This window comes from Pleurodeles waltl, chromosome 6 (genome assembly GCF_031143425.1).
Source record: "Pleurodeles waltl isolate 20211129_DDA chromosome 6, aPleWal1.hap1.20221129, whole genome shotgun sequence".
NCBI classification, from domain to species: domain Eukaryota; kingdom Metazoa; phylum Chordata; class Amphibia; order Caudata; family Salamandridae; genus Pleurodeles; species Pleurodeles waltl.
In genome coordinates, this window is record NC_090445.1 from 1,196,606,956 (window position 1) to 1,196,634,450 (window position 27,495).

General features: G+C 41.7%; 1 protein-coding gene across 15 annotated transcripts in view; it reads left to right on the forward strand.

Annotated features, from left to right (window-relative positions):
- The window catches only part of SORBS1 (sorbin and SH3 domain containing 1), a 794,498-nt gene that overhangs the window by 351,822 nt on the left and 415,181 nt on the right, over window positions 1-27,495 (forward strand). For all 15 annotated transcript variants that reach the window (XM_069240476.1, XM_069240479.1, XM_069240480.1 and 12 more), the window contains one exon: window positions 20,775-20,830. In XM_069240476.1, the coding sequence (XP_069096577.1) occupies window positions 20,821-20,830 (10 nt within the window). In that variant the 5' untranslated portion in view covers window positions 20,775-20,820. The remainder of the gene's footprint in view (window positions 1-20,774; window positions 20,831-27,495) is intronic.

Sequence of the window (27,495 nt, forward strand, 5' to 3'; positions counted from 1 at the left end):
GCCACGTTTACACCACCACAATGTTTGGGAGTATTATTGATTATTGGTGGTTGAGTGGTGGCTAAGAGGCCTGGGGGGGTGGAGACTGGGTCACGCATCTGGAGCCAGTTTATCGTACACAAAATGGCACACTCAAGAGGATGCCAATGAAAGGTTTATTAGTGAAGCTGGGAGGCAATACATCCCATGCGTTTCAGCAAATGCTTTACTCAGGAGTGTTGTGACCTCAACTTACATATGTGACATTGAAGTGCAGAATACCAACACCATTAACAAAGGACAAACTGCTGTGTGGTGTGCAGTACTGTAGACACCATCTTGGATTAGTCAATAATTCCAAGTGTTACAATACAAAGTGAAAAGAAAATCCAGTAAATGCTGTATCCAAGTAAAAATGGGGAAAGCTCCTCATAACAAAACAGATTGCCTGTGTTTTTTCGTAGATAAGTGAACTGAAGTATACTGGATAAGCAGGACTATTTACCAGTGTTGTAATGAAACTTGAGGGGGCCCCCATGAACAGTACATCGACCCCCTTTTCCAGACTCACTCAGGAGCTCTCAGGCCAGGGGACTGTGCTGAGGTGGCCCCCTGGAGTTTGGGGGCCCCCTGCACGGCTCGGACTGCGCGGGCCTTTGTTACACCTCAGCTATTTACTTATATTTACACTTTATGTACAGTTCAGCCACTAGATGGGTATCTCTTCCTGACATCAGATGCTAATGCTTTGTCCTTAATTCTTGAACAGTTAGATTAGAGAATGGGTGCCAGACATAATCCATGTTTTATTTTTGGCAGTTGTACATAGCGAGTGACACACATGTATGGCACAACAGATGCAGACTAGCTATAAGTATTTGATTCAGCACAGGGAGATTTACTGGGATTCACAGGATACTGGCCTGTGGCAGGGACTTGAACTTGGTTCACCATGTTACATAGTAGGCAGTTTTAGCCGCTCAAGCCATATGCCTCCTGTTAAAGTATGGCTCATTTTGGGCTTGGAGGTTCCAATAGAACCTCGATCTTAAGCAGAGCAAGGCCTCTGGTTAGAGCCTGGTTCAATATTTCAATGGTCTGTCCATCTCTACCCTGGGGTTCAGAATGCGTCAGGTGTGATAAATCACACACATTCCAAGTTTATCTGTTAAAATTGGCCATAGCATGGGGATTTTGGTGCTTTTCTTTACAATTGCAGTGCCTTAATATTCACCAGGTTTTAATTTGGTCCCTCCCTGATAATTTATATTATTTCTGACCTGCCAAAATTAATCGGGGGACCAGGACTTTATCCACCTTGTAATTACTGAGCGTGATATACTCTAACTAGCTTGTAATTGCTAACCTGCAGGGATTTTTAATTATTGAAGCACTCATAATTGTTACCTAACTCTTAGTTAAAGCATTGAACCTTTGAAACACAGCGTACATAATACCAGTATTGAGTACTTTCCTACACTTACAATAGAAGTTACCTGAGTGGTGCACAGTATGAAGAAGACCTCAGCTACACTACCGTGTCCCCTGAAGAAGATGAGAGGGCTGCTCTGTCACGATTCTTCCATCCAGATCTCCTAAGCTAAACGGAATTCTGTCCATTTTCATTTAATACATGTGACAATCTTAAAAAATAATCCAATTAAATATGTTTAGACTTGCCTAATTCCCACATAGAATCAACTTCAGAAATCCTACATTAGTGGATCTTGTCAAGCTGCAAACACATTTGTACAACAGATTTGAGAAAACACCCCTATGCCTTCCAGCACCCTCAAGTAAAATATTGGTCTAATGAGGACTCCGGTCTTTAATTCAGTAATATCTAAGCAGGATTTTGAAAGATACACTTACAAAGAGGAAAGTGTCAACTTGGAACAATTAGTAAAAATCAGATCGTTGTGAGATGAAAGTTTCATTGTCAAATATATCTCATCGCGATAAAGCTTTGTCTGCTTAAATGTATTCTTCTCATTGGGGCTGATCCTATTTTAAGACATGAGTAGGCACCCGCAGCTAGCGGGCATCCAACAGTCTCTAGAAGCATGAAATGTAGCCCACTCTGAGGGGTTCTATTGATTTAATTTTGAGGAGCTAAAAGTTCCTGCAATTTGATTTAGCAAAGGTAGAAAAGCAATGCTAACCAAGATGTTTAGTTTAATTTGGCCAAAAGCCAGAAAATAATGAATCAGCTACTGATGTGGATGTGGCCGATTGTAGCACAGCTTCGGTGTGATGTTTATAGTAGCATTTTTTCTGGTGCTGTTACTAGCTGCCCTTTTTCTGATAAGACAATGAGCGTTGGCAGATTTACTGGTCTGAACAGTAAATCCGTTTACAGTGAAAAATGAATAAGAAGGGTGAGTGAAATTTGCAAAGAACGAATTAGTAAGAACATTTTGGCTTTGCCATAGCGCAAAGAGGTCGAACCAATAGCTAGAGTGCCCTCAACAAAAGAAGAGGGAAGATGAATAACATTACAGCTAATAAAGGAGGAAAGTGAACTATAATCTTTCTGGCAGTTTAACATTAGCACCCTTATTTGTACTTAAAATCAATTTGTAAATATTAACTGAAATGACATTTCCATTTCTGCATCTGCATTAGTAATTTTAACCTGGATTTTATTGGGTCCTTCCGTATCAGATTGTGCCACGTATGTGTTGTATGCATCGTTTCTTTTGTACAATGTTTTATGCAAACGTGCAACCTTGCAGTTCCACAGAACCGATCCAGTCACAGTTCCTCCCCACCCCCCTGGCCCCACACCTGCCTAAGACTCAAACAAGTCAGGCTGCCTGTACGTAAGGGAGTCAAAAAAGAGTTATAACACTTTTAAAACAAGCATTTACAATGCAATGGGTCTCGTGTTTGAGTTAGAGCTATTAGCATTGTAAATTCCTAACTGGGCTTTTCTTGCCACATAAATTGAAAATGAAAAGTAAAACAGTTGACATAAGCAAGTGATTCAAAGTGCCACGCCGCCATGAGCGCAAATGGAGAGACACAAAAGGAAAAAGAAGTTTGCTTGCAGTCAAACGTATCAGCAAACGTGCAATTATCCATAACCGTGTCAATGGCCAAAAAGATAATAAAACTGCCCTAAGGAGGGACAAACATGAAGCATTTACCAATGATAACGAATGATGTTAGAAAGGCAAGCCCACAAATGAGTCATAGTGATGGGCGTGCGGTTGGCGTGGTTAAAAGTCCACAGATAGATTACAACACTTCAGAGAGCCTGCATGCTTGACCTAAAAAGAATTAACTCAAAGAAACAACTTTACAGTAAAGACTTTATAGAGAAAATACTGTATTAATGTATGTAATGCACCCATTAACTTAAATTACATAATCCATAGACATCAGATTCGCATAAAGCTCATCTTCTGTCAATTTGTACAAAAAAAAGAATTGGTGCAAACTACGTACATGTAATGTTTAGTTTTGTGTAATAAAATTGGTTTATTAAAATTATTGGTTAGTAAAATTAAAAAAGTATTAGGAGATAATTTGCGGGGGTGCAAAATTTCGACTGCCTAGCAGCCTCCACAGGGTTTAATACGGCGCTGCTGCTGGACCATAGAGCACTGGACCCAGTAGAATGGTAATTGCACACAGGCTTGTGTGTCCAACAACCAAATAAACAGCTTGTATTATTTCTCACTTTAAATGGCCTTTGACCACAGCCTCTGGGTCTAGTCCTGGTTAGTACACTTGACCAAACATTATGTGATTATAGGCAAATCAATATATCTGCATGTGCCTAAGATCAAACATCTGATGTAAAATATTGTGGAATGTAAAAGTTAACTATAGTGCTGCAATAATATGTGCCCTTCTGTGACACTTCATCTCATTCAGGAGTGAGAAAGAGATTTTAACACAGAGTCACAAGCCCTCAATGTTTCAGTAGGTTTAAAGAGCTTCAAGAGTATGGGTTACTTTTAGGAATGTTGTTCTTCCTCTCTCTGGCACATCTACACCTCAATTCCCCAACAACACACTTAGCCTTTTGTTCATCATACTGTCACCATCTTTGTTTAACTGGGCACGTCTGTGTTTGTCAGGTAGTGTTTAATTCCTGCCAGGCCCCCTCTGAATCTTAATAAAATAACCTCCTGGTTGTGTGTCCTTTTGAGCCACACCCTGCTTCCACCACAGGATCATTTCAGGTATAACCTCTATCCCCCAGAAAAATAAGCAGGCTGTATAAAAGTGAGTGTCATGGGTGCGATTCAACTAAAGAGCAGACTTCCGGAGAAAGCAGGAAGGATACCCCACACAGACATTTTATGATTGTATTTATTAGCTTACTTGTGGTTTGTTTTCTAAAAACGTCTGTGGGCAATACTAACCACACTAGATTAACACGTCACTATCAGGTGGTGTTACACACAGAGCAGACAGCTACTACCCACTAAGGTAAGCATTTGCGTGTTCTGTGGTACATAAATCATGATGGAAAGATGACATTATAAACCCCTGTAAGTTTCGTCAGGTAAGCATGTGTCAGAGGCTTCAACTTTTGCCTGTCAGGCCCAAGGGTGGCTTGGGAGACGCATATCTTTCATGCCTGTTTGCTAAAACCGATGCTGGTGTACATTTTACTTTCTGGTTGACTGGAAACCGGCATCCCAGGGCACACACGTACGGACCTTGCAGGCACAAACTGCAGTGAGTCAGCGCATATTAAGGTCAGAGCAGAGGTTGAAGTGCATTAAAAACAAGTATTTGCAATGCAATGAGTGTCGCGTTTGCTTGAGTAAGAATAATTAGCGGTGTAGACTAGAGGATGCATTGCCATGCATATGTGCAGCGGGGGCAGCTGCCGCCGCAAATCTCAAGGGAGGGCAGGCGGGGTGTGGATGGGGACTGGGACGGGGGAAATTTACAACAACAAAAAAATGTAAACAAAAGAAAATGAGCACTCTGTAGGAAATAAAAAGAAAAAGTAGTCCAAAAATTGTGCCGAAAACGTGTAGCCTTGTATGTTTTCAGTAGTTGCCCAGTGTGCTCGAGGAGGGCTAAACCACGGAAAAGATATGACATATGCATGACTTTCGCAAATGAAATCAAGCGAATTTTAAAAGGCAAGCCCACGAACCAATGAAAGTGGCGGGCGTGGTAAAAAGCCCACAGAGAGATTACAGCAGAGGCCAGAGCACTTGTGCACTCGACCCTAAAAAGGGAAGAGTGAATTGGTGGTAGCTCTGATAACAACAAAGCACACAGTTGTGGTGCTGTTCTTACTTTCTAGGTCTAGTCAACACACCTCTTGTGGACAATAACAAAAAGTACAGCTGTTTTTTGACCCAGCCCATTGCTTACAAGTGGTTAGATTTGATGGAGCATTTTCTGTATGCTCTAATTCGAGGTCTACGAATCTTGGAGTCCTAGCAGGGGTTAAGGAGTAAGTTAACATGACCTCAATCAGCAGTTAATTTACAGTATGACTAATTTGGCTACACAATGAAAACTGAAATCGGAAATAAAGGGTTTTATTACAAATATATGCTCTTGTTAATGTAAACAATTCTCACAAACAAGCTGTAATGATACAGAATAACCATGGGGTGACCGAAACATTGAAGGAAATTTAGATAGCTTAGCATAAAGCAAACCAAACACTCAATGACTGCTATGCAAAATAACAACAGATGAATTTGGTGTTCTGAGATTAAATGCTATCCCAATCTTTTACACATTAGTTCAAATAAAAGTAATCTAACTAAACTAGCTAGGGCCCATGGGAATTCTCCCTACCTACAGGACTTGAGGACAAAAGTTAAAAAAGCAAACACAAGAACACCGAACCTGGTAAAAGGACATCTGGGGTAAAAAGAAATTAACTAAAGAAGGTATAAACGAGGTAAAAAGTGAAGGTGTCAGTATTTCAGAAGCTCAGTCAAGAGTCTTCTCAATGGGTAACGTCTACATCGCTCTCAGCAAGCATTGAGAAAATGTGAGGCAAGGGTAAAGAGTTCTGTACCTTATCTCTTCAAAGGAATCAGCCTTCTGCCCAAAATCAGTCAGTGAAGTACTAGTTAAAACGATGATTAGTCCATTGGTAACGCCTAATAATCAGGCGATCATGTGGTTTAGCCTCCTCAGATTGCACAACAAACTTGAAACATTCTTCTGCGTTCCCAAGACTATCCTGGGAAGGTAGCCGTCCTTGGTCACCTGTACGACTTTGCAACATAATAAATAGGAACAGTCTTCACATTCTTGGTCTTTCCATGTACCTTTCCCAAGGTTGCTTTCTGGGTCTCTCTATGATTAAGACAATAGGACATCTATTCCCAAACTTAACATTTCATGTGAAAGCCACCTGAAATGAAATGACACGTTAGCAGAAATGGATAACAGTTTCTCACATTATGGAAATCTGGGCCTAGCACAGTCAGGCTTATACAGAATTAGAAATGCACATTTAATTGATTTTACTGTAAGCATATTTACTGTTACATTATTGTCAGTTACATTCACATTTAAACTTCATGTTACAGTAAATAAAGCTGTTAACACATGTAAATTAATTTGATGGAAAACCACATTTCTCAACATTAGCCTACAACATTAATACACGCATGTTATGAAAATCATTATGGTTTTAAAGTAAACAGTCACTAATAACATGTGGAAGGTTGTAAAATCATAATCCATGGTTACATTTAAATTAATATGATCATTCCACCAACATATTTTCTTTAACCCTATAGTGAATGCACCTCATTATTGACTTTGAGTGCACCACTTTGACATTAGTTCAGCATTAATTCACACATTATACTCTCAGTATGGGCACGTATGGATCAACATTGTGACGTCAAAGGTAGCAGCCATTTCGCCGCTGCACTAGCTTTCTTGTCTCTCTCATTTGCTTGCATTTTATTTGATGAGTCTGCTACCTCTTCTCTTGTTTGTCCCTCCCCTGGGGCATAGCTTCAATACTATTCTTTTGATTGGATGCCATCTATTCTTCCACTGTCCACATTCTGTGAACTACTTTTGCTTTCAGTACGCCAAAAGAGTACATGTGTTTTCTTGCTCTCTCCTTCCTGCTCTGCTTCAAACTCACAAAAATCCATCCTGTGCTCTCCATGATCCTCTCTCCGCCTGTACTTCAGCTCATCTATTGCTTCCCTTAACTCAAATATCTATTTTTTTCTTATTACGTTCTCCTGCGCTACTCCCACCCATTCTTCGTTGCTCCCCTGTGTTCACATCTCCACTTCACTCCCCAACTGCTTTTCTGTAGTTCCCCATCTCCTCATCACGGTCTTTTTTTAAAAAAGTTTTGTTTTCATTTTATTTTGTTTGTCCAGCAGCTGCCATTTGCTATCAAGCCTCACTTTTTTTTAAAAGCCATTCCCACTTTTTTATATGATTGTTATTATTTACTGCTCCAAGTGGTGTCTGCCATCTTGAAAAAGGTAACTTAAAAAAATAAAATGACAGCCACACTATGCCATATGCATTTCTGTGTGTGATGTTGCACGGCCATGCATACATCATCATGTTGGGCTGCCTGCATCATGACCTTTACCCATACATTTGTGAACCCATCCTGGCATTCTTATTTTATTCTTTGTTGACCTGGCATTAGTCAGTAATTTTGATTTTACTCAAATTATATAATATTCTTATAGGGGCTTTCAGGGAGCCCTCTTCAGCCATTGGTCTTTTATTGCATCAATCAAATTTTTCTTCTGTCCACTACAGCATACTGCATGAGGTAATGGGTCAGCCAACTTCAGCCATTGGTTATTGTCACTGAGAGCAACAGCATTCTACCCTTTCCCAAGAAGCCCATCCACACCCAAAGTAATTCCATTCAGTTGCCAGAGACAGCTATTGCAATGTGTGCTTTTTAAGACAAAATATGTTTTTTTATATTGAATGAGGCCTAGGAGCTTCCTCAAAAGTGAAAGTTTGCAAAAAATCATGAAAACACAAAACAAGCATTGACAAAGCCAAAATGCTTGCCGCCCATGCTAGACGTATTGACTTTGACAATGTTTCTTTTTTGCTGATGCTGTACAGCAACAGAAAAAAACATTGGCAAAGGCATTAGGTTAGCAGTAGTCTAAAAAAAAAACTCCCTTTGGAGTTGAAATTACATTTTGTCTGCCTCACCATTAAGTGAAACTTCCTCACCTCGTTATACACTTGCTTGTTTCAAAGCACTGACCATTTGGTCACCCTCAGGAAGTTGCTTATTCCTCTAAACCCCACTGTCTGATCTTCCTCCGACAGATAGTCCTGTGAAGAGATAGGTTTGTGTAGCATAAATTATTCAATTACAGATTTTCCTGGTATTTCAGGGTTAGCTCAAATTCTTTACCCTTGTGATGCATACGTAGCTTTATTGCCCTTTGACTTCTGTGATGCACATGTTTGATTTTCTGCCAGGTAGTGTCCCGACCACTTCATTTCTGCAATGATCCTTTCAAAACCTGGCAATGACAACACTTTTTGAGTGAGTTGCTGAATAAACATCTTTTCATTATATGTGTTGGTCACCTCCGCTGCTGAAATCAAGGTATTCTGGAGGGTTTTAGATCTTACACAGTTCACCTTTGATCTTTCATAGTTCACATTTGATGGTACAGGAAAGACCAATTCAAACATGATATATTTCATCTAAAGACGCAAGTCTAAAATGAATTCAAACTGTTTACGATTAAAGGTTTTAGAGTGTAATTGACTCTGGTATTCAGTGTCACACCATTGCCTCTTCTCCATTAATCCACAGAAGTTATGCAGTTTACCAAACTGACTACACTTGCCACGTCAAACGATACGCCTTTCAAACTTATTTGTTTGGTGTTATATTCTGGCTTGGCCAATGAGTGATGATAACCTAGGGTGTTTAGCACATATATCTGAATGACTTCAGCATTGCAGTTGAGGCGCTCAAAAACCTCTCAAATGGATTCCAACTGTTCTAAAAAAGTAAGAAACAACTACCAGCAATCTTTAATAGGATTTGAAAAACAACTACAAAACCTCCTAAAGTCTATGTGGAACGACATTGAAGGTCAGGCATATTGAAGGATGTGGAAATGTCCAGGAAAAACTAGAAACTTTGAATTTTCCTAAGTGGAGTAGATGTGTCCATATGCAGACTCGTTGCTTGCCGTGCCCAAGGACTCAAGTTTTACCTTACATATTAATCCTTTGGACCTGGCTGAACCTGGTCTTGATATAGATAGAATGACGGGTGGTAGCAGGTATTGTTCTTTTTGGGAACAGAGAAATGCTCCCTGTTGAACAGATAAACAATAAATGGTTGAAATGCCACTTTGCGGCACAAAAGCAACAACTACAGTAAGTTGGAATTCAATATCACACAGTTTGGAACATGGTAGTGTCTCGATAGTATATACACGGGCCTATTCACAAACTCTACTCTGTAGTACATAAATTAGTACCTCAGGTGTGGGCTGGAAAAAGGGGATTACTAACATGGAGCTGTTTAGAGAACTTTAAGAAGGGATGTAGGGAAGAGCATGTTAATACATGCTAATACCAATGCTAATACATGGTAATACGAACACACAAATACCCACAAAAATGGATAACCACAGTTTTTACTGCTGCACCTGGAATATTGCATAGCATTTCACCTCATCCGTTCTTGCCCCTGATGCATTAATTCTCCCTACCACACACCATGAGACCAGAGGCAGGGTGCTGCAGCACCAACTTCAATGACAGGTAGTGGCCACAAACACCATACAGTGTTAAAGCTAAGCCGGAAGCTTGCTCTTTGAAGTTTGGTATAATTCCGTTCAGTAGTTTTTGAGAAATTAAGGTTCAAAGTATTTGTATATTTGGACTGTTGGGCTGCAATTAAAAAAAAAATACGCCTTCTGCTTGTCTAAGGGTGCTTTTTCAGAGCTAGCACTCTGATTGGCTGACCACAACATGAAAAGAAGTGTTATGGTGGTCATTACAGAATTCAAGGACTTTGTCCCATGACCTGAAATTAAAAAAATAATAATAATATAGTAGGGATACCCTGCCTCCCTAGCCCTTGTTTGGGGTTTCAGAGGAGAATTTTTTTTTATTTTACCAGTTATAGTTATCTCAAGTAAGTGTAACTCGTGCCCTAAAGTAACTATAACTCACGCCCTCAACATGCAAAGCTAGTTACCTCTATATTATTCATGACATGTTTTATAACATTGTTGACAACATCACTGCAACATCTAAAATAACATCATTCATAACAACAGTGTGCCTACTGAGGGCACAAGGTGATGCTGAGGGCACGCTATAGTAAGTTGAGATTAAAATAACTGATGAATTTCAGTGGTTTTGTTAGTGTAAAATGTAATGTTTTAATTTTCATTTTGACCTATAATGTTCCTTTAACCGTTTTATTATATATATATATATATATATATATATATATATATATATATATATATATATATATATATATATTCAGCACTCCACCACTCACTGTTTGCTATTCCACTGTAAGCCAATCCAATGTATGTCACTCCACTCTACGCTACTCCACTTTATGCCACAATACTCTACACCACTCCAGTGTATGTTATTCCACCCTACACCACTCCAGTCTATGCCACCCACACTGTATGCAACTACACTCTACACCATTCCACTTCATGTTATTCCACTCCACACCACTCTAGTCTTCACCATTCCACTGTACGCTATTCCTCTGTATGCCACACCACTTCACTCTGCACCACTCCACTATACGCACTCTACTCTGACATTCCACTGTACACCACTCCAGACTATACCACTCTACTCTACGACACGTCACTGTACACCACTCCACTGTATGCTATTACACTCAACACCACTTCAGTCTATGCAACTCTACTGTACCCCACTTCACTCTATGCCACTTCACTATGCACTGTTCTATAGTGTGTAAATACACTGTATTCAGCTCCACTCTGCACTAAGCCAGTCTGTGACACTCCTCTCTACCTCTCTCCTCTCTACACCACTCCTCTGTATGCTATTCTACTCTACGGCCATCCACTGTGTACCACTCCATTCTATACAACTTCACTTTACCCAACCCCTCTCTATGCCACTCCATTTTCTGCTATTCCACCTTACACCACTACACACTATACTACACCACTCTATTCTATTGCACTCTGTGAGGCTGAACTCTGCCCCACTCCACTGTAACTATTCCACTATATGGCACACCACTATATGCTATATCAGTGTATGCCACTCCACTCTACCCAACTCCACTCCGCACCACTCCACTGTACTCTGCTCAGCGACACTGTACTCCACTCAGGACAGTCTACGCCACCTCCACTCTACCGCTCTATAATCCACTCTATAGCACTCCACTGTAGAACAATACACTCCTGTCAATGTGAGTCTACAGCGCTCTGCTCTAATCTGTGCCTCTATACGGCACTCTACTCCACTCTACGATACTCTACGCAACTCCCTCCACACAGCTCCACCCCACTTTACTAGACTCTACTGTATGAGGCACTACTCCACTGTATTTCAATACTGTACTGTGCACCACTCCACTGTAGTCTACTCTGTGCCATTCAACCCTGCCATACAGTACCACGCTGTACTGTGAGCCTCATCACTCTACCATGGATTGTGGTCTCACAAATTATGTGATTTTTGATGTCATAAGTATTGTTGTAAATGCTGCAATTTTAGATTGTGTAAGTGATATAATATGGAGGGTAAAAGCAGTGCATGGGGAAAGTGCAAGTCATAGTTAATGTAGTGTGGATACCGTATTCACTATAGTGTGTATGGAGCTGCATGAGTTGTAATAATGTGAAGGTGGTGCATAAATTATAAACTAAAGGTATAAGTATACATTTAGAATCTCTCGTTTTTGTGTCATTTAGTTTTTATATAAAGCATACAATTATAGTAATTTAAAGGTGGTGCGTAAATTAAAGTTTAAGGTATAACTTTAGAATTTCTAATGTTTGTGTAGGTAATTTTGGTTGGTATAGAAAGAATAAATTAATGTTTCCTAACTATAACAACAGTTTTAACCTTTGTTTTTTTATTGATTTTTTATTAAACATGTTTCAAATTGTGGTGTCTCAGTGTTTTGCTCTCTAGTGTACATAATATCCATGAAAAACACATTGGTAGCATACCCTCCCCCCCCCAATTGTGATTGTAATGCTTATAGTTGCGCTTTTGAAGGTGACAGGTTTTGTCCTCAAGAGTCTGCTCCTTTTGAAGTAAAATGCATATCTGCTATTAAAGACTTATGGCCATTTACTTCTGTCTAAGCAGCGCTCACTTTCACAGCATAGCAGAATGCTTGTGTTGCATCCCTCAATTACCAGATGCCATATGTTTTTCCGTGCACGATTACTCTGGTTGAAAGTCGTTTAGATACTATAATGCAGTGGTCATGACTGACAGATCACAATTCCAGGCAACAGTATTGGCTTATTTCCTTTGGAATTTATACAACAGGAAAGATGCACGGCTGGTTGATAAAGCTTAAAATGTTTTTCAAGAAGAGCTTATTTCTTGGATTTTCATTTTCTTCCAAGGCCTTAACCTTATCTTGAGATAAAAAAGATAGCAATTGTCTGGCACTTCTAGAGGTCGCTTGATGCAGTTCAGTCATTCCTACAAGCCTTCTTCCGAGGCACAAACTCAGTACATTCTAGGCAATGTCTGTACAGGTTTGGTGTACTACTCTGCAAGCTCCTTTTGAATACGTTTTTTAGTTCTGGCCTCAATATAGCTTTAGCATCTTAATGGCTTCATGTATCCTAAAAGAAGTATAATAAAAAATACACACTTATTGGGGGTATTTTAATCAACCCTTTTTATCCGTTGGGATTCTCAAATTGTACGGTGCTCATCACAACACACAGTATAAGACACTGGGTCAGCCAGCTTCAGGCATTGGTTACTGTATTTTGCTTGTGTACAGACAAATATCTACCTAAAAATTGCCCCCCAATGTTAGACATTTGGAGACACTTACATTTATAGTGACTGCGTGCATGTGTACACAGTACAGTATCATCACTTAATTTATTGAAATCTGCAATATTGTCTCATCATGACCCACTTTCTTGAGAAAACAAGCACAAATCATTAAAAAGCAAAAGTATGTATGACAATATATATGTTAAAGCCACACCCCTTCAGCTCTGTGAAGGTGGTTTGAAGTGCTTGCATCTAATTGCAGAAGGACAGCTAGTAACTTCTTGAGGTACTGCAGCTTCATGAAAGAATTCACAGGCTTTTGTATCTGAGTCAAGAGGAACCTCTAGTAAACAATTGAGCTACTACAGGTTTGTCTAAACTTCAGTTGGACCTGACTTGAGAGGGACACCAAGTAACCACTTTAAGTACTGCAACTTTGCATCTGACTCGAGAGGGACCTCTACTAATGACTTGAGGTACTGCAGGCTTGTGACTCTCATGCCATCCTCAAGAAAAATCCATAGTAATACATTCAATCTGCATGACAGCGGGAATACGACCTATTTACAGTTTCCAAACACTGTGTTGTGCCAGTCACAAACGAAGCTGTCACATCAGGGATAACATTAAATCCTTTATTGCTTTGTTACACCGACATTGACATTTTGCTTCTTCATACCACAGCATACAGGAAAGGGCAGTGGGCTTTTATAAGCAACTGTGATTATTGGCACACATGTATAGTGCCTCTTAAAAAACAGTTTGGTAAGGATAAGGTTGAAGAGTCTTGGATTGACCAGTGACTGCTGGCATGTATACTAGGTTATCATCCCAAGTGTTCCAAAACAAATCTAAATATTTATTGAAAGTTGCAGTATTGACTCATAATCTTAAACCAGCTTTAGCATATTCAGATATCTAATAGAAAGCAAGTGCAATTCATTAAAGTAGTAAAAGTGTATATGACTTTTTTTTGTTGAAACCACAACCCTTCAGCTTTGTGAAAGCCATGTGAAGCAGTTGCCTATGTGACTCGAGAGGGACATTTACACATTTAATAATGACTTGAGATTTTTGAATGTCCTGCCAGATATATATATATCTATCTATATATCTGTATATAAAAAAAAAATATATATATATATATATACACACATATATATATATATATATATATATATATATATATATATATATATATATATATATATATATATATATATACATATAAAAGATTTTTATCAATAAATTTGCTCAACTAGTGTTACAATTGTCTACTCTGTTCTTCCTACCATCCTACTACAGAACACAACACAAAGCAGTGGGCTTTAGTAAAAACAACTGTACATTACTGGCACACATGTATTGTGCCAATCAATCTCAAGTTTGCTAAAAGTGAGGCTGAAGGCACTCCAATTTATCAGTGACTGTTGCCACCTGTCTAAGCTAGGTTACCATCACAAAAGTGTTGTAGTACTCAAGCTCAAGACATTTATTGAAAGTTTCGATATTGACTCATTATCATAAACCAGCATTCCCTTATTTATTTATTCTATAGAAAACAAGCTTAAGTCTTTAAAGCAACAAAAACGTATGTGTAAATTTGTATGTTGAAGCCATGTCTCCTTAGCTTTGTGAAGGTCTTTTGAAGCACCTGCATCTGTGTTGAGAGGGTTATTGAATAACAACTTGAGGTACTGCAGCTTGGCGAAAGGCTTAGTAAGCAGCTGATTCAGGCTTGAGAGGGACATCCATTCAGGGCCGGCTCTAGGGCGGTGTGATCGGTGCCACCACACTGGGTGCTGACCTTGGATGGGGGTGCTGTGTTTGCAAGTATAATATGGTTTTAAAAGCACCTGCTGCCACATTTCCTGCCTTCAACATTTTTCAGGCAACAATATAAATTTCAAGATAACTCCAGTGATTAATATTCTCCATGGAGAGAGATTGGAGTATTGGCTAGTAGACGTTTTGACTCATCAGAGGGCCAGCAAAGAGGGTTAATATGCCTGCTTCAAAGAACCTGTACCATGCAGCTCACAAAGTGCATATAATGTAAATAGGTTAGTGGTTTACTGCGTTTTTCAGAAAGATCCTTTTGTTACATGCAGGTTATAAGTTAAAATCCTAATAAAACAGTAACCTATTAACTGCCAACAAAGAGCCGCATGCAAAGGACAAGGTATAGATGAGAGCATTATGTTTTTTCCCCAGACTTTCATTATCCTAATGTTGCAAAAAGGGTTCATTTGTGGAAAAATCAATTCTTATTATTCAACAGAATCCCCAACCATCTGATACGTTTTAAATTCTGAGTTTGTGCTTCTCCCGAACAAGCACTTTTAAACTATACTGCCTACCAGGATGGTGAAATGTGACCTCTATACCGTGTAGGCCTCTGCCTCATGTAACATTTCCTATAGACTGATTTACACAGTATGATGATTGTGAGTAATGTGTATGATGTGAAGTGCTCTGACACCCTACATTGGTATGAGTGTTGCCACAAAACTAATTAAATGCATCCGAGAGAGAGTGTTTATCGACACTTGAAAGGCATTGTTAAAGGGTGGTAGTGAAGGAATCCGTCGAGGAGGTGGTCACTGGGGATGGGGGGGACCAAGAAACACTGTTGCACCATGTGCCACAAGTGCTAAAGCCGCCCTGCGTCCAGTAAAGCCTTGAAGGACTTAGCTTTGTTAAAGACTTCAAGCTGTTGCTTTAGACTCATGAAGGACATGTAGTAATGGCTTGAAGGACTGCAGCTATATGAATGGCCAGACCTATGAGCTTTGCAAATGCTTGTTGACTTAGGAGTTGCCTGAAAACGACATACAGCCTTTTGAACACAGCCGTCCACGGTCAGTCAGAAGAAAGTATTTTGCGAGCAAACAGACGTGTTTTGTGATACGCCCTACTCATTACCTCGGGAAATAAGCCTGCTATCAAAAGTAGAAATGTGAAAGGCTAACGAGTAGGACTAAAATGTGTGTAAGCCGGAATGAATAGGGCTTATTTAGCATTCAAAATTATATTTCAGTTGGTCTAAAATGTTCCAATAAAGCAATTTCTGCTCCGACATAATATGTTCATCCAAATTAGGCCTAGCTGTATGGGGAATGCAAACGCATATGTGGAAATGTGCAGTGGCACTATGGGATGAGATGATAACTTCCTATGCTGCAGTAACTGATCATGTTGAGCTTCAGTGAGGGAAGGTCTCCGAAAGGCCACTAAACTTGTTTGACTTATATATACTTTTTAAAATGTTCTACACAGTGCATAGGCTTAAAGCTGTTTAATATATCACTACTCTCCCACTTCCCTTTTTCATTCATTACACCTAACAGACTCTTGGCTTCAATCGAAAGGTCTCTTTTCTTCCTCTTCGTGCCTCCATTCTGGCTATAGCAACACCTATACCGTCTCCCATAAAAATATGGAAGCAACATACAACCTCATGTTTTTGTGTCTGTCCTCTGACAGACCATTTCTCGCGGACTGGGTAGGGCTTCCGCTGGGCCTTGGCGCCCACGTGGCTGCTGAAGGCCTCCTTTTTGAGTTTCTGTAATGCTGCTCTCTTTGGTTTCATATGTACTATTTGCTGCCTCTGGGCCCTCGTTGTTATACAGGTTCAGAAGGGAACCACAGTAGAACATCACAGTGAGGTGCTGTCTGCACACCAGCTGTCTAGATTTGACACTGAGGGAATCGACTTTGTGCTCAGCAATACAGGTGAATTTTGCCCATATATAGAGTGATGATGCTCTTCATAACGATAATTATGTGACAGAGAGGTTGTAGCAGCAAGTGCGGTTTCCCTGTTTTATTTGTTCCTTCTTTCCTTGGTTTTGCTCTTCGTGATGTATAAAGTCTGTGTACCCTTATAGCCTATTCTGGGAGGAACTCCAGCCCAGCGTTGTCAGATTGTCACTCCTGGAATAATGAGTGAGATCTCTCAATTTCAGACTGCAGGTTAAATGGTAAGACCCGTTGGGCACCAGTCACGTGGCTGCTTGAATGTCAGTTCAGTTACACAGCATCCGCTGAGGCCTAATGGTTAAAGTATTTGACTCACATTCTGTGGTTTGGGGACTCATTGACTCCAAAGGTCAGTCAATGCTTCCTGGTCTTTTGCATTTTGAATGTTTCAGAGGTGAGATTTTGATATTATGGATAGGAGCGGTTGCTTCTGCACATGACTTTTCGAAGCAGAATATGATTGATTCAAATTCTAAGGACTCTGGTGTATATTATGGTGACTCTTCCTCACTCAAGAATTACCACTGTTGTGCCAAGAATTATAACCATTAAGCCAGAAGTGGTGAGCTCCATCTCAGAAACGGCTCCAATATGCACTGGTGAAGCTGGTCCCAGATGCCAGAGGTGGCCTGGGATATAGGGATCAGGTCACAGTACCAGCAGAGAAGTATACTGTCATGCCGTATGCGTGACACAGACCAGGTACATTTACATACTCTCCCCCTATAATGCAGATATACATTGTGGCACTCACCAGCACACTCAGATACATACATACATGCTCACAAAAGCACACACACGCAACCCCCGTCCCTAACAGCAATCAACAGATGTTTGTGTTTCCCTTTCATTCTCAATTCTTCCTTCTTTCACTTACTAGCTGGCTAATGGTCCGTCACCTAGCCTGCCTTGCGATCCTCTGACTCTACTGAAGCTTTATCTTCTAGAGCCTATATCTCAGCTGTTCGCCCATGTCAGCAGCTCATTGAGCTTCTCTGCTGCTCCTCAGTTCTCGGCTCGCTCAATACTAGACTGTGGTCAATGGTATACATTTGCACAAGAACTTAGTCTGTTCCTACTCTGAAACATTCTTAAGTGGGCAAAAGAAAAAAAAAGATGGCATAGCAGTGTCAGGAGTCTGCTTGGGGTATCGTGGATCATAAGTTCATGCAAGCTCTGGGAACAGTGGTTACTGGGCAAAGAGTCAGGCCTCGGACCCTGCTAGCTTGGGTCGGCTCAGTGCTGGTAAATGGGGGACTGAGATGCATGTGTAGTCTACTGTGTGTGAAGAGTCTCCCTTAGTTCTTTTCATCATTCCAACAAGGCCACAACCCAGCTATGGTGAGCCATCCAACAAATAGTTCCTGCAAATGGCTTATGTGGTTTAGTTTAGTGAAATAAAAAAATCAATAAATCTTAGCCACCGGCTTCTTATATGGACTCATCTGACTGCTGCACCAATGTCTGTACCTATAAAATGGGAAAACTGCACGTCATAAATGAAAGTTACAAGCAAGCATTAGTTGATTAACTTGGGCTGATCAATATGTGACTGACACTTGCAGTAACAAATGGCTGTGAGGTACTGCTCTTTTGCCCCTTTCTATATATAAGTTGTGTTGCTCCACAAACATGTGCTACCAAATATCAGGTTTTAAATATTGTACTATAAAAATATAATGGCTAGATTGTCGACTATGCATATTTGGTAGTGTAAGTATGTAGAAACAAGTACAGGTTGAATTCACTTAATTACAAGTATAGAGATGCATTAGATCCTAAGGCACCTTTGTACTAAGGAGCCTCAGTTTGAAGAAGGTATATTCGTAAAACTCAAAAACCACATCTCGCAGAAATAGTACGTTTTCTGCACTTTGGTTATTCACCACACTCTTACTTATAACTTGCAACTGAGGTGTGAGATAAATACACAATATCAGAGTAGCTTTCCTACTTACTGTTGTATTAGTAGCTGAGCAGAACGTCATCAAGCCCATTATACACTTGAATCTCTTTTTCAAAACCCTAAACCTCCATAGCTTTACAAAAAATGTTTTTAACGTGGCTGTATGATAGGTCAACAACTTTAAAAGAATATCGCAACACTTAGGGGGTCATTCCGACACCGGCGGGCGGCAGAAGCCGCCCGCCTGGCGGGAACCGCCAGAAGACCGTACCGCGGTCAAATGACCGCGGCGGTCATTCTGACTTTCCCGCTGGGCCGGCGGGCGACCGCCAGAAGGCTTCCCACCGGCCCAGCGGGAAAGCCCCTTCAACAATGAAGCCGGCTCCGAATGGAGCCGGCGGAGTTGAAGGGGTGCGACGGGTGCAGTGGCACCCGTCGCGATTTTCAGTGTCTGCTAGGCAGACACTGAAAATCATTATGGGGCCCTGTTAGGGGGCCCCTGCACTGCCCATGCGCATGGGCAGTGCAGGGGCCCCCAGGGGCCCCACGACACCCGTTCCCGCCATCCTGTTCCTGGCGGTTTTTACCGCCAGGACCAGGATGGCGGGAAGGGGGTCGGAATCCCCATGGCGGTGCTGCGAGCAGCGCCGCCATGGAGGATTCTTTGGGGCAGGGGTAAACCGGCGGTTGCCCTTTTCTGACCGCGGCTTTACTGCCGCGGTCAGAATTGCCCATGAAGCACCGCCAGCCTGTTGGCGGTGCTTCCGCGGCACTCTGCCCTGGCGGTTTTCAACCGCCAGGGTCAGAATGACCGCCTTAATGTTTATATGTTGAACAATAGCTAAACTGTCAGGGTTCGTAAAGTACTTTTCACGCTCTTTACAGTCTCACTAAGAGTAATAAGGTTAGTATTCTAAGAATAATAGATAGAAACTGTGGGTCTAACTTGAACAGAAATTTGAATTGTTTTTGTGTCATGCTAAAGAGCCAGGCACAGATTTATAAAAGTTTCCATTGGATTTGCCTTAATTTTTTTAATATAGATCCATTGCAAAACCCATGTTGCCTTACATTGTTTCATGCCAAGGAAGTGCCCCATGGGTGGAGCAAGGGCGTTCCCGTGCATTTTCTCATGGATTTTGACGCTAACCCATATCTACCAAGACTTGTAGACAAGAATTTGTTCGAGAAAGGTGCTCCCGATTGTGACCGGCATTACAAAAATAAATATCTTTAATTCTTCTTGTTATTTCCTCTTTACATATGTGCTGCATTCTGCTGCACACATACAAAGAGGAAATGGTATCAAAGGATAGTGTTTTTTATGCAGGAAGGTACAGCTTCCTGCACAAAAGCTATCCTAATCACAACGCAGACACCTTTGCACTATGGCGTAGTGGTGCCTGCATTAGCACTAGGCACCCACAAGGCACCAGCGCAAGGAGAGAGCAGTACTGCGGCATGTCCTTGAAGATATGATGCAGTTCTGATCTCTCCTACTCATGCAGTGCAGTGCAGCAACTGCACGTAACTGCACTGCTCAAACTCTTTGACACTATGGGGGTCATTACAACCCTGGCGGTCAAAGCCGCCAACAGGCTGGCGGTGCTTCCAGGGGGATTGGTCGCTCCACCGGGACTGGCGGTTTCCCGCCACTTTTGTCCCGGCAGATTTAATCCTCCAAGGCAGCACTGCCCAGGGGATTACGAGTCCCCCTCCAGCCAGCCTTGGGGGCCCCCCGCCACGGCCCCATGGAGTTTTTCACTGTCTGCTATGCAGACAGTGAAAAGCGCGACGGGTGCAACTGCACCTGTCGCACAGCCGCAACACCGCTGGCTCCATTTGGAGCCGGCTCCCGTGTTGCGGCCAAGAATCCCCACTGGGCCGGCGGGCGGAAACCAGGTTTCCCCCCGCTGGCCCAGTGGGGATCTCATAATAGACCCCGTGGGAGTGCGGCTCAGCCGCCCGCCAAGGTTGTAATGAGGGCCTATGTCTCTAAATCTACAGAACATTTCGAAGATGAAGATTTAAACTTTTCGTGATGATATTCAGACATACATTTCACAGCTGAAGCTGTCTCAAAATTGTATTGTCATGTTTTTGCATTCTGTTTTTAATGTAGAATATTGACAGTATTATTTTATTCTTGTTTAAACAGAGGCAAGCAGTCTCGGGAAACGAAGCAGGCAAGTTCATCTGTAACAATGAGCTCAGGTAAGTGGAGTTTTGTAAGCTTATTCAGCTCTTGAAAATAATGCATGTTTGTCGATTCATACATAGTTTTATGCTCGGACACAAATGGCTGCTGAGCTACTGAAATGAGTAGCTCACGTTTGGCCAGATAATAACCCACTTCGGGGCTACTATGCACGCACACGTATGTTATGCATAAGTGCCTGCCAGCTCTTCCTGCTTTACTTCCTGATTCGATTTTTTTGCACAATAGATCAGTACATCTGACCTTCAGGGTCTATTATCCTTGACTTATTCTTCTGAATAAGCAATGTTTTTTTGCCTGGGACTGTGGAGCTGCGAGAGTAGGCTTGTGTATCAAAAGGTGCAGGACACATTGACTTTTAATCTTAGTCTTGAAATCACAGTCCTCCGTGTGCAGCTCACATGTTACCCTGAAACTTAGAACATTTCAGATAAGACAGTGGTTCCCAACCTTTTGACTTCTGTAGACCCCTACTTTATCATTACTGGAACCCGAGACCCCGACTGAATCATTATTGGTATCCTGGGACCCCCCACTGAATCATTACTGAAAGCTGGAGACCTAATCTGTTAATATTATTTAATTTTCTAAGCAGTCGCAGACCCCCAGAGGACGCTTTGCAGATCCCCAGGGGTCCACGGACCAGAGATTGGGAACCACTGACATTAGATACTCAACCGAGTGCTGATGTCCCTAATTACCACAGCCTCCTTGATGGGTAAGCCCAAGGAGACATCATGTAATATCTTACGGCTTTCCAGCCAAAGACTCCTTAAAAGAGGCTATCTTGCTGGACCGCTGAAGCATCAGACCAGACTTCTGGGTTCACTATTGTAACTCACAGTATTTATTCAGTATATTCACCAGTACCTTTCTATGTCATATCACACCTCATCAAGTCTTAAGTCACCCTGATAGCAGAAAATTTGAGGATTTGCTTAAACATATCAATTACACTTCCGTTGTGTGAATGGCACACAAAAAAGCAGGATAGTGGTCCGGAAACCAGCTATCTTCTTTCACAAAATGAGTTTTTGATTCGGTTTCTTTGCAGAAGTGCATCAGCTCATCAGAAAATGGTGCCAATGTGGTGGACATTTCCACGAATACATCAGGGTTAGAGACAGGAAAACAAAAGTATAAGGTATTGTAGGCGGTGGGCCATGTAAACAAATGGAGCACTCACATAGCTATATTCTTTTGGCATTCATGCAATTTTAGAATGTCTATCTAACCAAGGAGAAAGACAAAAACATTCTAATGAAAAAGGTAGGAGAGACTGTGTTTCCAGAGTTTTTCCACAGTAAAAAAAATAAAAAACTTTCCCTCTATGTCAATAGCATGTAGCAGAAGGGATTTATCCACAGAGCAAATTATTTTCTCAGAAGAGATCAGAAAAAAATAAATGTGCCACACATTAGCAAACCCAATAGCTAAAAAAGTGTCCAACATTTACAAGTTGGGGAGGTTTTCAGCTTGTAAATACACACAATATAAGTATTTGAAGAACATAGGAGGCTGCTTGCATTTGTGTTTGCTTATGGTAATGTATGTGGTAATATCAGGAAAATGGACCCACCAGACCATAAAATAGGCCCACAAAGATGTACAAAATGGCTCACAGATTGACCTGTCAGACTAGCCCTTCGGACACCGCCTGATTACCCTACAGGCCAAACTGACCCTGTTCATCGTTCAGACACAATTCTGAAGAGGACTGGCTTAGTGAGCTCTAGAGTACCACCTCCTTCTAATTCATTAAGGACTGTTTTCCATTTCAGGGCTTTCGTTTGATAGCCTATTGCATTCTGGGTGTTGTAGTCTTGTTTTTTCCTTCATTGAACTGATTAGACTAGCAGACCTGAAAACAATGATGTGTCGATCAAAAATGCAGGACTGGAGAGTGTCCTACTGACCTGGTGTGAGGTGGTCACTCTAAATGAGCAAAGACTGCTCTGAAGATGCTCTCAGTTCATGCATATCCATAATCAAGAAAGCCTTCTCAGACGTTCCACGAACATATTTTTGTCTAGATAGGAAAAACTTTACTGTACGAAAAGAGCCATGCTGATTTTGAGAGTCATCATCCCCACATATTTGGAAAATCCAAGTTTTGAAAAACAAAATGAACATTCTCACATCTAACATAGAATTTGGATAATTCAGAGGCAAATACGCAGTACTGTCTTACTTCTGCAATGAAACATACACATTTTAAGTTCTCCCTTTGTGTTAAAACAGATCTTAGCCGGGTTGGTCGAACAGTGATGATATCAGCATTAATGCCTAATTTGCCCAGCTCATGAAGTAGTCAAGATTGGTTATCTAAATTCAGGGACTGGTTTTAAATCTGCATAACTTAAATATAATACACATCACTTTTTGTAAATGCAGATCACACTCATCAAATATATTTCGAAACACTGATCAGTGGTTCCTACTGTAGCCATTATGTCCACTTCAGCATTTCTGCATTCAGAGCATGCATAGGTAATACAGTGTTGTGAGAAGGGCAGCAGAAATGCTTGATTTACTGACAAGGCACTTATACCGGAAAGCCAAGTGGCACTGACAAATGAACTCACTGCTAATGCCTCTCTGACCAGTCGTCTGGATAGTCAGAACGTACTGATGCCTTCGGAAAAAGATTGTTCACTTTAGCCAGTTTGGCCTTGAGATCCTTGAACATAGAGTACTTCTGTGCAGGTACACCAATGCTTTGTAGGACATGGCCAGCAAAATCATGCTGGTCACCCTGGAATACAGTATGGTCTGTGTGTTTAAACGACACATGGTGGCCAGGACTCGGTGAAGTATGTCTTGCAGGCTGGTTTGGACACAGCAGACTTTATTTGCATAGCTATTGCCACAAGTGTAGTGTTTACAAAGCATGCCTGGATATGATCAACTAGATTTTCAGTCTATGTCTACGCACTCTTTTGGACATGCCCTTTGAAGGCTCTAAATGTTTTAGATAGAAAGCTGATTCAGTGCTCAAATGATTTAAGGACCGTCTAGAATTGTACAATCCCTGGGACACATGTCTCCCACCAAGCATTTCCACCAAAGGTACTGGATATATAGGATTTCTACAAGGGAGCTTGCCTAGGGAAAATGAAAGCCTTTCTATCCTGTGATGCAGCAGCAGCAGGCCCAGTCATTTTGGGACAGCGTTCGTGGTGTTGGCTGGGGCCTTTTGCACCAGCAGAAACAGCTCTCCTGCAGCTCTTCGTCCTCTTCTGCAGCAGCTGCTAAGCCACTTTAACTTGGCTTCACAGGCTCCATTGTAGACAGGATGCAACTTTTGCTCGCCAGCTGGAGGAGCATTAAGTTGGACAGATTGATCTTACAAATCATTCTAAGGGTCTAGACCCTGCTTTTCATTTACTGTTTGCCCCATTTTTCCCCTACATCATAGTAATTGTCAGCAGCCCATCCTGCAGTTTTGCTGCCAACACGCCACTGCCTGCTTCAGAGAGAAGGTAAGGGCGCTATTTGTGCTACTTTCTCCCACTATATGGGCACTGAACCTTCATCCATAGAATGCCCTACTATGGAAACACAAATCCAAGATGCTCTCTCTGCCTCAGGTTGGACCCAGGAGGTAGATATTGTTCCTGGACTTGCTGAATGCAAATTTTAATATACCCACCCAGCAGTCCCACAGGTATTTTCTGTGGTTCACACTGGGGTTGGAACACTTTCAATTTGCTGTGCTTCCCTTTTGTCTTACCTTGTGCCTTCAGGTGTTTATGAAAGTGATGGCAGTGGTCGCTAGTCACCTTCTGAGGTCAGGAATACATGTGTTCCATACCTCAACCACTGGCTGATCAAGGCGGGCTTGCCACAGTCAGTCGTAGACCACCTATTGGCGATAAACAAACTCCTGACATATTTACAGTTTTCCATCAATGGCCTTAAGTCACATCTCTGCCCGACGCAGAAGATTCCATTCACTGGAGCTGTATCAAGTGGCATTCAAGGTCTTTCCACAGGTACAGCAATTCCAGGACCTTCAGGATATGACCCTGATATTTTGGTCTTTGTGAGGACAGCTTTGAGGCTCCTTGGAGTCCTACCCTTGTGCATACTCCTCAACCTGAATGCTAGATGGCATATGCAGGCCCTTCAATGGAACCTTAGGTTTCAGTGCGCCTCACTGCTCCATCAAGACTTCAAGGATGAGACAGACACACATCACTGTTGGGTTTGGAGGGGTGGGTAACTGTTAGAGGTAGTGTTTAGAGTCCATAGGTCTCTTGTGGAGAGCCTGATTTGCATCAACCTTTTGGAGCTCCCTGTACTCCATCTTGCACTAAAAGCCTTTCTATCATCCATCAAGGGGAAGCTGGTGCATGGCATCACAAACACCATGACCGCCACATGGTACTGCATCAGGCAGGGTAGAGTGTGGTCCAGGGACCTGGGTTAGGATGCTGTATGACAGTGGAAGTAGCTGGAATAACAGAACATCTTTCTGGTACCCAGGGTCACTGATTGCCAGAGCAGACAAGCAGAACACACGTCAGCTGGTGGATTACAAGTGGCAACTCCTCCCGAAGGTGGCAATAGGCATATTCAACCAGTGGGATATGATCTTGTTAGATCTGTTCACCACTTGCGAGTATGTGAGGTTTCATCTCTGCTGTATGGTGGAGTTTTGTTCTGGAAAGTCACTAAGAGATGCATTCTTACATGAGTCTCATTTACATGTTCCCACCACTGCCATTTCTTGTTCTGAAAAAAATCATGTTAGACCGGACCTAAGTCATATTAATATCCCTGGTCTGGGCCAGGAGAGTATGTTATCAGATGTCCTGAGCATGAGCATTTGCACTCCGATCCAGCTGCCACTTCTGGAGTATGTCCTATCTCAGCAACAGGGTAGGGTAGGGTCCTGCAACCGAGTCTCTGCATTAGACTGAGTGGCAACAGTTATATGTGTTTGATCTATCACCTGCAGTAGTCGATTTTTTCTTTGCACCCTAGTGCACTTTAACAAAGTCCATCTCCTGGAAGAAGTTTGTTTCCTGGTGTGGTGCTCATTGTGCCAACTCTCTGCAGGCCAAACTTTTGGATGCATTATAATCTGGAAACTCAAGAAGTATGTTAATAAGAGATGAAAGAAAGGAGTATGGGAACAAAAAAATATCCTATGCCACTGGCCCTGCTAAAAAAGCTATTAGTCACAGGATTGGCAACTGTAGCAACCAAAAATGTCTAATGAACAAAGAGCAGCCCAAAGCGCTCCACTGAAGCTTTGCAGACCCATTCCACCAGGGCCAAGACTACTATAATGGCACTGGAGTAGGAGAATGCCGGTTCTGGTCATCTGCCAGGCTGTGACATGGGTGTTAGTACACATGTTCATGAAACACTACTGCCTTAAAAGTCATGTCTTACAGGAAGGCCATCTTGCCTGCTTTGCATAGTAAGACTTTGTGGTCTGAACCTACTCTCTATTCTTAAGGAGAGCAATCTGCAACTAGAATTATCCTTCAGACATTACCTTTGGCAATGCTCTGTCTGGTGGATACTCTATTTAACCACAGGTTCGAGACTGCCCTCTCACCTACTTATTGTGCTGAGTGGGCTTCTGGACATTGTGAAAGGTTCTAGAGTAAATTTTGGCTAGCTACCAGTCACCTGCAGTTTTTTAAAGCATCCATCTGTGTCTGTGGAAGCTGAAAGAGACAGAAAAGGAAACTGATATCAGTATGCAAAGGTGGCACTTATGCGATTCTGCTCCATCACTTCCGAGGCGAAGCAGAGTCACAGCAGAGCCAAATGGATCAGTACTGTGGAGTATTGCTGAGAAAATTAACCACCATAAACAGCGTTACTGAAGGTACATAATCTTATGCACCCACTGCCACACATAGTAGAGCATCATCAGATATATTTCCACAGGTTTGCTAATGGCACCGAAATACACATCGGACTGAACACCAATCTGAGAGACAGACAAATTTAACAGATTGCATAGAGTGCTTGATCCAGTGGATGAGAGGCCATTTATTCTGCCTGAATTGAACAAAAACAGAGCTCCTGGTAATAGAACATTCAGACGTTCAAGGATATCTCCTTCAAAATCTTGCAAAGTAAGGCATCTTGATATCATTTTAGGTACAGATCTGTTGTTTACTCCTAAAATCAAAACTGTTGTCTTAAATCTTCTATTATCCATGCTCAGGAAGATTCTCCTACCAATGCAACATACCTATCAAGTGTAGCTGACAAGAAAGAACCAAAACAGTTGGATGGCTGTACAATTGTTGTGTGCTCTAAAGATTCTCAAAAATTCAAGGACAGATTGCATAGCCCACAAAATTATGCAGCTCAACTCTTTCTTAACTTTTGGAAGTGTACCTGCCGAAACTAGAAATGGAATGTCTCTATAAGCTTCTAGTGGAATCAAGGGGTAAAATTGCAATTCACTGCACCATTCACAAGGCCTATGGAAAGCAAAGACATGGCTGCCTTCAGGTTCTGGTTGTATCATATTTTCAACCTCCTTTCAAACAACGTACTCTGTATTCATCAATGTAAAAAATTGAGACTGTTCTCGAAATCCATGTCCCTTGATTCTGGAATGCCTCAAACCACAGTTTTAAGCCTGTCTGCACCCGTCAGCACCTGGAACACGCCCAGCGCCAGAAAC